The sequence below is a fragment of the Sparus aurata genome, chromosome 2 (genome assembly GCF_900880675.1).
Source record: "Sparus aurata chromosome 2, fSpaAur1.1, whole genome shotgun sequence".
Lineage (NCBI taxonomy): Eukaryota > Metazoa > Chordata > Actinopteri > Spariformes > Sparidae > Sparus > Sparus aurata.
The window spans coordinates 28,944,696-28,956,787 of NC_044188.1; the positions used below are offsets into that span (position 1 = coordinate 28,944,696).

At 42.7% G+C, this 12,092-nt stretch overlaps 1 protein-coding gene across 5 annotated transcripts; it reads right to left on the minus strand.

The window, feature by feature from the left end:
- Positions 1 to 3,422: 3,422 nt before the first annotated feature.
- LOC115574445 (probable peroxisomal membrane protein PEX13) lies at positions 3,423 to 10,964 on the minus strand. 5 transcript variants are annotated; one of them, XM_030405989.1, is made up of 5 exons: positions 4,569 to 4,641; positions 4,416 to 4,481; positions 4,291 to 4,349; positions 3,570 to 4,213; positions 3,423 to 3,489 (listed from the first exon to the last, which is right to left on the minus strand). In XM_030405989.1, exons 3-4 carry the CDS (start codon positions 4,346 to 4,348, stop codon positions 3,576 to 3,578), a joined length of 696 nt encoding a protein of 231 aa, XP_030261849.1. In that variant the 5' UTR covers position 4,349; positions 4,416 to 4,481; positions 4,569 to 4,641; the 3' UTR covers positions 3,423 to 3,489; positions 3,570 to 3,575. The 5 variants fall into 5 exon arrangements, with proteins under 5 accessions (XP_030261849.1, XP_030261852.1, XP_030261869.1 ...); XM_030405992.1 differs by having other exon boundaries at positions 4,557 to 4,578; XM_030406002.1 differs by lacking the exons at positions 3,423 to 3,489; positions 3,570 to 4,213; positions 4,291 to 4,349; positions 4,416 to 4,481; positions 4,569 to 4,641 and adding exons at positions 9,737 to 9,803; positions 9,885 to 10,528; positions 10,608 to 10,666; positions 10,734 to 10,799; positions 10,886 to 10,964.
- Between the last annotated feature and the right edge of the window lie 1,128 nt (positions 10,965 to 12,092).

Below are 12,092 nucleotides of genomic sequence, written 5' to 3' on the forward strand. Positions count from 1 at the left end.
GCGGCTCTGATACGCCTCCAGAGGTAGTATCAGAGGTGCAGCTGAGGCAAACTGTACCTGTGTGAATGGATAAGCCGGCGGCGTTGAGCAATGTGCCGCCCTGTCTTTCTAAAACGGAGGTGTAATATTCCTTCCTTTTGCTTCTTGCTTGAGCTTCTTTTCACTCTTCAGTTTCAGTTGTGCTCCATGGAGCCCATTGTTTCTGCATGTGCCAATGCCATAGATCCCTTGGTGTCATAATGCCTGAAGGAGTGGAATGGAGCAAATGAAATTGACAAAAAACACCTTGTAATTCTTTTGCTGTATGTCGTCACAGAGGCGCATCACTATGTCTCCATCCATTCCCAACTGACTGATCTGACTCAGCTGGACCATGATAGGCTTCAAATCTGTACACTAATCCAGAGGATCCTGCTCTCACCCACATTTTCACACCCCAGGGTTAGGGCTTTTTGGGGACATACTGCTTAACAGACAGACGGCCCTTGTAGGGAATCATCTGTTCATCTATTGATTTAATTCTTCTGGATCGACTGCTGAACAGAAGGTTTCCTTGAGCGAAGACAAAGTCCTGCCTGATGACCAGTACATCCTTGAACTTGGGTATCTGATGTATGACATGACAATATTTACTCCTAGAAATGTTTTCAGCTCCTGTGATATCATGGCCAGATTTTCTTTTCCTTTTTGGAGTGCATACAGGTTTGTATTGTGCACTCTATCATCTATCAGATCTTCAGGAAATAGATGCATGAAGAAATCTATTGGTTCTGTTCCCTCAACATTCACTTTCCACTCTCCTAAAAAATGAGGCAAGTCTCCCTCAAACTCGTTGTCTTTAGTTTTCCAGACATACCTGCTGTTTTTTTCTGCCCTTTTCCTTTGAGCTCTGTTAGGTAAAGCATTCTCAGCCTCAACTCCCTCACAATCATTTGCATCCTCAGCTCCCACAGCACTGTTTTCAGACTCAGTGTCCTCAGCTCCACTGTCACTACTGCTAGCATTTGCTAATCCTTCCTGTTCTGGCAGCCATTCCTCCTCAGTGCTACTAGCATTCTCCCCCTCACTTGACTTTGGTAATTTCTCCACTATCTTGTAGGCCTGTCTATTACGCTCTACTCCTGAGCTCTACAAAATGAAGATAAACAAAAACTTCCAAGTTACATTCTAACAGCCAAAAAAAGTTACTGTAGATGAAGTACTTTCAAGAACACCAGTAGTAATATACTGATCGTAGCCTTTGGATTGTGGTTGAAATATAGCCAGTGCTGCATGATGTACAAATTAGTGGACATGTGATTAATCAATTTCTTCCAAATATGAAATACTTTGAATTTTGCAATTGCATGACTCCTTAGATCAGGGGTCACCAACACATTGCCCGCGGGCACCAGGTAGCCCCCCAAGGACCACATGAGTAGCCCTCAGGCCTGTTCTAAAAATGAAAATTGAATATTGATATCATCTGTTTCCCACTTTGTTAAGTCATTGTTGATAATTTGTGAGAAATCATTAACGTGATCGGTGACTTCACATAGATGAGTATCATTAATCATATATAACTAAAGGCAAACTGAGCAAATTTGTTATTTCAGAAGAGTGTATCAAACTGGTATTCCTTCGTATGACTCAGTACCCATGAAGTAGCTCTCAGTTTCAAAAAGGTTGGTGACCCCTGCCTTAGATGTTACCATATTTTCTTACCTGCAAGGGTCTCTTTATAGAAGCATTGAACAGAAATAAAGGAGCAACTTGGTGTTGCTGACTGTCAGCCATCTTGGTTTCACCCTTTTCCCCCACTTGCAATGGGTGGCAGTGTATGAGATGATGCAATAGCGTCCACTGAAGTGGATATGCCATAGTGATGGGAACGGCAGTTCTTTTTACTGTACTGAATCTCTAGAATCCGTTCATTAAAATGATTTGTTCAAAAGATTCGTTCACCAAATCATTCAGTGCTCTCCAAATCCCTGAACTGATAAGCAGCCAAACGATACGTCATTCATTTCATTAATCAGCCCTGAGGTTCCAGTTCACTTACTGAGGGACGGTGTGTTCACGGATGTGCCATCAAACTTGTGCATATTCAAGAAAACAGCTTTTACGATAGCTGTACACTGTAGTGACCTCTACACTGTAAAAAAGAACAAGTTGAGAGAACGTAAAATATCAAGGCAACATGATGCAAGAGATTTGAGTTTTCTCAACTTTTGCCTGCTGTTGTTGACTTAACTAAGGTTTTTAAGTTTTGCCAAGAGTTCTGCCAACTTGGATCTTCTTCACCTAATTAGGAGAATCCTGTGAGACAAAGAAATTCTACCGACCTCCTACCTCATTTACATATGGACACAGAAATAAATGTAGGTGAACGGAAATACATGTAGGTGAACAGAAATAGAAAGCGTTTACTCTTTTATTTTTACTTTTATACATTTCAGCTTTTATGCATTTATACTTAGGTTTAGTCCTCCATAGCATTGACCAAAAATGGTTCTCATCTAATAAACCAACTCGATCGACTCCAAGCTGAACTCTTCACAGCTTCCGCCTGCGATGCAAGATCTGGTTGTTTACCTGAAGCTCCTGTGGACACACCTGTTCAGCAGAGAGCCGTTAAATACTGTTCAAAATGGTTCAGACATGCGCACATAAATAATCTATGAGTTGGCCCAACTTGACTCAAAAATCTGCTCAAAGATTTACAAATCCTTGTTATGCTGATTTTAAAAATAGTTAAGACAATGAGGGAAATTTGCTGGGCAAACAAGATTTTATAGATTGCTTATTGCAAAGCTTTTTTCTCAGTTTAATTTGAAAACTAATGAGATAAATTACTAGTTCTCATTTTTACAGTGTATGCATGAAAGGGATGAACCAGAACAGCTGCTCAGCAAGGACTAACAGGCTACAGTTTACAATACACATGGGAACAGCACCGTTTTGCCATAATGTTGTTTGAAGAAAAATGGAGATGCTTGCAAGCTGAAGAACACCATCCCAACTATGGACATGGCAGCATCATGTTAGGGGTTGCTACTACAGGAGAACTTCACAAAATGGATGGCGTCATGAGTTGTTGAGCATCTCCAGCCATCAGCATGCAAGTTAAAGCTTTTGCTGCAAATAAGTCCAAATGGACAATGAGCCCAAGCATCATGACAGTATAAGATATAGGTCTTCTGTGAGGCAGGTTTTTATCTTTACCCTTTAGTTAATAATTGTGCCATAGTACATGTACAAAGTGAGTACAGTTAGTTTTCTGGCAAGTGCTTGCCATCAAATGAAAATCCCAATTTGCAGCAAGTGTTGTCGTCAGCTCATTTAAGATGGTCACCTTAACCCCATGCACAAACTGTCGCATGAAACATCCTGGTCTTTGTTATGCTGCTTCGACCTGAACAGTTGACACCATTAAACCCAAGTTTAAGATATAAGACTTTATTTGAATTAGCTCATGTAGAAGCGATGAGACATCCGGAGCATTGAGACCTGCAAGGTAAAGACATAAGTCAACGAGTGCAGACGGCGCATAGAGAATGGGGGTAGATATTGCGTGAACTGTGTCTTACCAGAGATCAGTGGTAACCATATTTTTTAGCTTTAGGATTGCTTTGCTTGGAAGCAGTTTTGCTGATGGATACTGGCAGAGGTGGGGGAACGGGCTCTTCTGGGGTGTAGCGGGTTTGGGCAAATACGGCTCTTCCTCGTTGGTACTTTGAACGAGAGCTGAAGGAGTACACTGGCTCCAGATCGGACACGTCACTGAAGACCGGCTCAGAGATTTCTTCGCCAGCAGATCCAGAGCTCCATACCTCATCTTGAGGGGCTGGAGCAAACCCGTAGGAACTTTCCCCTCCATAAACACCAGCTGAGCTACCGTAGCCTCCACCATAGCCGCCAGCTGGAGCAGCGACATCATACCGAGAAGCTGCATAAGCAACCCCATATTGACCGACCTCAGGGCTGTTGTAGCTAGAGTAGCCGCTGCTGAACGCCTCACCCCCAGCCATGTTGGTGCTGCCGTAGCTGCCTGGGCTGTAGTAAACGACATCTTGAGCAGGCAGTTCAGTAGCTTTGTCAAAGCTTGGGTTGGTGAGACTTGGTAGAGGGGAGCTGCTGCCCGGGCCAGAACTCATCCCTGTTCCACTGTACCGGTACCCAGAAGAAAATGGCTGCTGTATGAAGGTTGTGTCGGCCTCATTTGATCCATAGTCTGAGGAGAAACAAAGGCAATTTAAAATACAGAGCCTTAACTTGTAATTTGTTTTGATTAAAGCCACCATAGCCTACCTTTTCTGACAGGGCCACAGGTGATGCTCCCAATCAGCAGAAATGAAAGCCACAACATCCTGTAGATACATCCTGGTTTTAGATCACAGGGTTTTCCAAACATTTTTAGATACCAATTTACTTACTTCAACCTGCTTTAATTACGTGGGCTGGTTCTGGATAGAGCTCAAGTTGATTTGCAAGAAAGAAAACTGCAAAAGCACAAAACGGGAATATTCTTGTCAGGAATGATGTCAAATCCAAGACAAACAAAAGCCATTTCATACCTGCTAACACACCTGATGCAGCAGAGTTCCTCTGTAATGTCCTTGGGAGCGAAGAGCTGCTTTTAAATGATTCCCAATGCTGTGGGAATTGATTGCTCAGTGATAACAGCTGGTGGTTGAGGGTGCAAGGGAGGGGCCAATTAACCTCCACAGTGGGACCCAATGGACTTATTTGGCAAAAGGTGCAGAGGATCCAGTACAACTGTCTACCTGAAGCCCCGCACTCTGAACACTCAAAGACTGGCAGCACCAGTGTGGTTACTGTCAGGGCCTATTTGACAGATAATTTATAAGAGAAGCCATATATTTCTTAGACATTATTAAATCATTGTTGGTGATTTCATCAAACTCAGGGTTTAGAGTAGCATATTGTCTGAGCCACATGAATTTTCATATTCAGCCAATATGTTTTGAATCCAAAGACAAATTTCCAACACAGTGGATGATAACAATGGTGGCTATGGCTCAGGGGTAGAGCCAGCATTTTGTTATTGGAAGGTCGCTGGTTCGATTCCCCTGGTCTGCATGTCTTAGTGTTCTCAGGCAAGATAATGAACCCCAAACTGCTCCTGATGTGCTGGACACCACCCTGCATGGCAGCCACCTCTATCAGTGTATGAATGTATGTTTAAATTAATGTAAGTTGCATTGGACAAATGCCAAAATTGTAATGTTTTACAATCTTTGTCCCAACAATTCCTCCAAATTAACTTGATTTAATGTAAACAAACTATAGTTTTCTCAAGTCTGTTAAGACATCTGCTTTGTGCATGATGTAAGTAATTTTTCCAGCACTAATTTACACACAAAAACTAGGTAGAATGTAAGTGTCCTGTAAAAATGTATTGTACCTTCCATGGTAATCTTTTGTATGCATGGTTATGGTTTATGATGTAAAATATGTATTTGACAGGCTTTATTTTCTGTTATCTGTCATTAGCCATACGCCACTGCCATATTTTGTGTATTTGGTAAATTTTGTTTTCATTATTTTGGTTAAAAGCTGCCATGAATTGTGACTCTGTTCTAATTTTTGGTCGGCATTAAACTGTCAGCTAAACGAACCCCAGAAGTAAATGTGTCCTGTGTGGCATCTAATTCCATGGACTACAGGAATGCTTTTGTGTGTGTGTGTGTGTGTGTGTGTGTGTGTGTGTGTGTTTAGTTTTGGGTGTTAAAGATATATGGAAATGTATTTGTAGCATTAAGAATAAATATATCTTTATCAGCTGTTGCAGCTGTGATGTCAGTTCATCACACCTGAAGCCTCAACACTCAACTGTCATCACACTGACTAATGGTTGATATGTTTATTACTCCAGTGTGTGAACATAGGCGATCAAATTATGAAGACAGAGCAACATTTCTAGAAGAAACCAGACATATTAGCCTCTAGCATCAGCTAGATTGAAATATGTAAAACAAAAAAGAAAGAAAGATAACTTTATGCTGGACTGCCATGAAATGTACAGACATTGATGGTCCTGAATCCTGATGACCTTGCTTAAATATCCTCAGACTTTTTGTCTAGCATCACCATCAGGTCAAGACCTTAATATCCCTTATACTTTGGTTTATGTAAAATTTCCTATCATTCCCGGATGTAGATTAATTGGTGTTTTGTTATTTATTTATTTATTTTTTTGCATGCTAACACACTCAGATAACATGATGAAGTGAACAATTTAATACCTGCTTAAAGGTGCCATTTGTAAAAAAAAGCTGATTTTTGAGTCTCATTCCCAGCTTGTCAAAAAATGGCGCTTTGGGGTGGCGGCCGACCCAAAGCGTGTTTGTGTCAGTAATGCCTTTATTCACTATAGAAGTCAAACTAACTGGAAGCTGAAGACATGACACAGCCGACTGGAGACAGTAGCCCCATTCACACTGCCTTTTGAGTGCTGGGCTCCTGTGGCGATTCTCCACATCCTCCTCTGTGTTAAAGTTCCAGATGCAGTGAGGGGTGAAATATTGCTGTGGCTCTGATACACCTCCAGAGGTAGTATCAGAGGTGCAGCAGAGGCAAACTGTACCTGTGTGAATGGATAAGCCGGCAGCGCAGAGCGGGTGCGTGTCGGTCTGATGGTGTTTAGAGTCTGATAACTACACAGATCCTTCACTCAACAAAATAAAGAAAAATGAACCAAAAAGCAACGTTACAGGACCAAACAACAATAACTTAGTAACTGTAACTGTCTTTGGCAACTTTATGAGGAAAAAATTCTGCAGTTATACCTGGAGAAGTGTCTGTCCTCCCGCCGGTCCTACCGGCTAAAAAACTTTAACTCACCAAGTGTTTGTCTTCCTCACTATTGTGTTGTAGTTACTGTCTTGAAAAAAATCACAATGTAGGTCAGCCCTCCCGACCGAGACTTCAGTGAACTTTCCTCCAGAAAACAGCCTCCCTCCCCGCGAGTGAGAGTCAGATAGGGTCCAGTTTACTGATGGCAATTGTGTAATGATGTAATTTAGAGCAAAAAATTTAACTTTGTCACTTTCCAGGTTGCTTGGTGGGTAAGGATCTCAATCACAACACATAACAGCATCTATATGATTATTAACAGTCAGCGGGTCCATGTTTATTACATTGATTTAATTCTTCAGGGTCGACTGCTGAACAGAAGGTTTCCTTGAGCGCATTTGACACTGGTATGAGTTTCAAGAACGTATCTGCATTTTCGGGGTCATGTGAGAAGTTATCAACAAAGTGAATGTAGCTCAGAATCTGCTCAAATCTGTTCAGTGGCATTGCATCTGCTATCAAATCAAGACAAAGTCCTGCCTGATGACCAGTGCATCCCTGAACTTGGGTATCTGATGTATGACATGACCACATTTACTCCTAGAAATGTTTTCAGCTCCTGTGATATCATGGCCAGATTTTCTTTTCCTTTTTGGAGTGCATACAGGTTTGTATTATGCACTCTATCATCAGTCAGATCTTCAGGAAATAGATGCATGAAGAAATCTATTGGTTCTGTTCCCTCAACATTCACTTTCCACTCTCCTAAAAAATGAGGCAAGTCTCCCTCAAACTCGTTGTCTTTAGTTTTCCAGACATACCTGCTGTTTTTTTCTGCCCTTTTCCTTTGAGCTCTGTTAGGTAAAGCATTCTCAGCCTCAACTCTCTGACAATCATTTGTATACTCAGCTCCCACAGCATTGTTTTCAGACTCAGTGTCCTCAGCTCCACTGTCACTACTGCTAGCATTTGCTAATCCTTCCTGTTCTGGCAGCCATTCCTCATCACTGCTACCAGCATTCTCCCACTCACTTGACTGTGGTAATTTCTCCACTATCTTGTAGGCCTGTCTATTACGCTCTACTCCTGAGCTCTACAAAATGAAGATAAACAAAAACTTCCATGTTACATTCTAACAGCCAAAAAAAGTTACTGCAGATGAAGTATTTCCAAGACCAGCAGTAGTAATATACTGATCGTAGCCTTTGGATTGTGGTTGAAATATAGCCAGTGATGCATGATGTACAAATTAGTGGACATGTGATTAATCAATTTCAATTTCTCCCCGCGGGCACCAGGTAGCCCCCCCAAGGACCATATGAGTAGCCCTCAGACCTGTTCTAAAAATGAAAATTGAATATTGATATTATCTGTTTCCCACTTTGTTAAGTCATTGTTGATACTTTGTGAGAAATCATTAACGTGATCAGTGTCTTCACATAGATGAGTATCATCATATATAACTAAAGGCAAACTGAGCAAATTTGTTATTTCAGAAGAGTATCAAACTGGTAGCCCTTCGTATGACTCTGTACCCATGAAGTAGCTCTCAGTTTCAAAAAGGTTGGTGACCCCTGCCTTAGTTGTAACCATATTTTTTTCTTACCTGCAAGGGTCTCTTTATAGAAGCATTGAACAGAAATAAAGGAGCAACTTGGTGTTGCTGACAGTCAGCCATCTTGGTTTCACCCTTTTCCCCACTTGCAATGGGTGGCAGTGTATGGGATGATGCAATTGCATCCACTGAAGTGGATGTGCCACAGTGATGGGAGCGGCAGTTCTTTTTACTGTACTGAATCTCTAGAATCAGTTCATCAAAATGATTCGTTCAAAAGATTTGTTCACCAAATCGTTCAGTGCTCTCCAACTCCCTGAACTGATGAGCAGCCAAACGATCCGTCATTCAGTTCATTAATCAGCCCTGAGGTTCCAGTTCACTTACTGAGGGACGGTGTGTTCACGGACTATAGTACACAATCATTCGCGGGAGACACAGCGCTTCTTTGAGTGGTAACGTTTTACATGCACTAAAATTACACGGTGAAAGTATCCTCTGTGCACAGTAAAATCACTTAACATGATGCTAGCAACACAGCGCTAATTTTAGCAGTACAGTTACTGAACGTGAATCAACTCCCCTGCCCTGAGTGAGTGAGTGACACAGCGTCACTTTCAGCACAGTACGTGAATGAGAATCATCACGTCCTCAGCGACAGTTCTGTGTGCAGTAGGTTCTCGAATCATGAACAAATCACAGCACAAACGTGAATCACGTCCTCCTAGATGTGCGAGTCGCGGCAGTTCCACTCCCGGCTGAGCTCAATTGAACTGAGAAAGGAACGAATCAGTTCATGAAGTGATTCCATTCATGCAAAAGATTTGTTCGAACGACATAACACTAATGTTGCTTTTAAGATGGCTGTACACTGTAGTGACCTCCATGCATGTAAGGGATAAACCAGAACGGCTGCTCAGCAAGGACTAACAGGCCACAGTTTACAATACACATGGGAACAGCACTGTTCTGCCATAATGGTGTTTGAAGGGGAGAAGGAAAAAAAATAAATAAAAAAACTTGCAAGCTGAAGAACACCATCCCAACTATGGACATGGCCGCATCATGTTGGGGGTAGCTGCTGCAGGAGAACTTCACAAAATGGATGGCATCATGAGTTATTGAGCATCTCCAGCCATCAGCCAGTAAGTTAAAGCCGTGAGGCAGGTTTTTATCTTTACCCTTTGTACATGTACTATGGCACAATTAACTAAAGTGAGTACAGTTAGTTTTATGGCAAGTGCTTGCCATCAAATGAAAATCCCAATTTGTGCAGCTAGTGTCATCTTTAGCTCATTTAAGATAGTCACCTTAACCCCATGCGCAAATTGTCGCATGAAACATGCTGCATCGACCTGAACAGTTGACACCTTTAAACCCAAGTTTAAGATATAAGACTTTATTTGAATCAGCTCATGTAGCAGCGATGAGACATCTGGAGCATTGAGACCTGCAAGGCAAAGACATAAGTAAACCAAGTGCAGGCGGCACATAGAGAATGGGGGTAGATATTGTGTGAACTGTGTCTTACCAGAGATCAGTGGTAACCATATTTTGTAGCTTTAGGATTGCTTTGCTTGGAAGCAGTTTTGCTGATGGATACTGGCAGAGGTGGGGGAACGGGCTCTTCTGGGGTGTAGCGGGTTTGGGCAAATACGGCTCTTCCTCGTTGGTACTTTGAACGAGAGCTGAAGGAGTACACTGGCTCCAGATCGGACACGTCACTGAAGACCGGCTCAGAGATTTCTTCGCCAGCAGATCCAGAGCTCCATACCTCATCTTGAGGGGCTGGAGCAAACCCGTAGGAACTTTCCCCTCCATAAACACCAGCTGAGCTACCGTAGCCTCCACCATAGCCGCCAGCTGGAGCAGCGACATCATACCGAGAAGCTGCATTAGCAACCCCATATTGACCGACCTCAGGGCTGTTGTAGCTAGAGTAGCCGCTGCTGAACGCCTCACCCCCAGCCATGTTGGTGCTGCCGTAGCTGCCTGGGCTGTAGTAAACGACATCTTGAGCAGGCAGTTCAGTAGCTTTGTCAAAGCTTGGGTTGGTGAGACTTGGTAGAGGGGAGCTGCTGCCCGGGCCAGAACTCATCCCTGTTCCACTGTACCAGTACCCAGAAGAAAATGGCTGCCGCATAAAGGTTGTGTCAGCCTCATTTGATCTGTAGTCTGAGGAGAAACAAGGGCAATTTAAAATACAGAGTGGCAACTTATAATTTTCTTTTGCTAAAAAGCCACCATGGCCTACCTTTTCTGACAGGGCCACAGGTGATGCTCCCAATCAGCAGAAATGAAAACCACAACATCCTGTAGATACATCCTAGTTTTAGATGACAGGGTTTTCAAAAACAGTTGTAGATAGTAATTTACTTACTTCAACCTGCTTTAATTACGTGGGCCGGTTCTGAATAGAGCTCAAGTTGATTTGCAAGAGAGAAAACTGCATAAACACAAAACGAGAATATTCTGGTCAGAATGATGTCAAATCCAAGACAAGTGAATGCCATTTCATACCTGCTAACACACCTGATGCAGCAGAATTTCTCTGTAATGTCCTTGTGAGCGAAGAGCTGCTTTTAAATGATTCCCAATGCTGTGGGAATTGATTGCTCAGTGATAACAGCTGGTGGTTGAGGGTGCAAGGGAGAGGCCAATTAACCTAAACAGTGGGACACAATGGACCCCGTTTACACCAAGGGAAGACGCAGATATTTCCCTGTGGTCTGGCCTCTCATTTACACGAAAACCCTGTTTTTATCACAGAAAACGATTATTTCTAAAATCTCCGGCCAAAGTAGAGATTTCTGATAACGCCGGTTATGTGTTGCCATGTCATCTGGGAGAAACAGGGTTTTAGGTTCTCAAACGTCACATTATGCGCCAAAAATTGCTTAACGTCATGTGAGCGCCCTATGTTTACAGTTTGTTTGAAAGGAACAGGAAGTCGTTCTTGTTATTCGCTGTTGTCGATTCTGAGGATTCTGATTGGCTTGCATGGCTTTATCCTTCTCCCTACACTGCCGGCCATAGGTTTGGCATAGTTATAATGGTGCTCGACGGCGTATTTATGCGGGTTGATGTAAATGACAACTTTTTTGAAAACGATGTTGTGTGCACGATGTTATTATTGAAAACGGAGGCGGGGAAATATTTGTTTCTATAAATACATGGCTATGTGTAAATGTGGCCTTATTTGGCAGAAGGTGCAGAGGATCTACCTGAAGCCCCACACTCTGAACACTTAAAGACTGGCAGCACCAGTGTGGTTATTGTCAGGGCCCATGAAAAGATGATTTATAAAAGAAGCCATATGTTTCTTAGACATGATTAAATACATGTGTGATGGCCCTCGGCCATTTTGTGTTCTGCTGACCTCTCTGTGCTCCTCCCTTTCCAGGTTTTCCCTGCCTGTCTCCCTCCCACCTCGTTGGGGAGACTCATTCCACCTGTGGCCTCATCTACAAAGGCATGGCCTTTCCAAGATGGTGCTCTCTCTCCCTCCTGGATGGCTGGTTCCTCCAGGCATCCCAATGTGCTTTTGTATGGTTTGCTTGGGTTCTGTTGACTCTTTTGTAGGGGAACCGGATCATGGTGAGCCGTTCCTTTCAAAGAGCCGTTCAAAAAACTGGCTCATTTGACTGATTTTTAAATGTATTAAGTTTTAAGAAGCCAGCCTGGTGGTAACTCATTTTATCTTGGAAATAATTACTGGGAGGTATGATGGGGTGAGATT

Coding starts and splice junctions, on each gene's coding strand:
- LOC115574445 (XM_030405980.1), bottom strand. CDS start 4,393: ATGTTTGGAAAACCCTGTGATCTAAAACCAGGATGTATCTACAGGATG. Junction 4,214..4,290: donor CTGTGGCCCTGTCAGAAAAG/GTAGGCTATGGT, acceptor GTTTCTCCTCAG/ACTATGGATCAAATGAGGCC.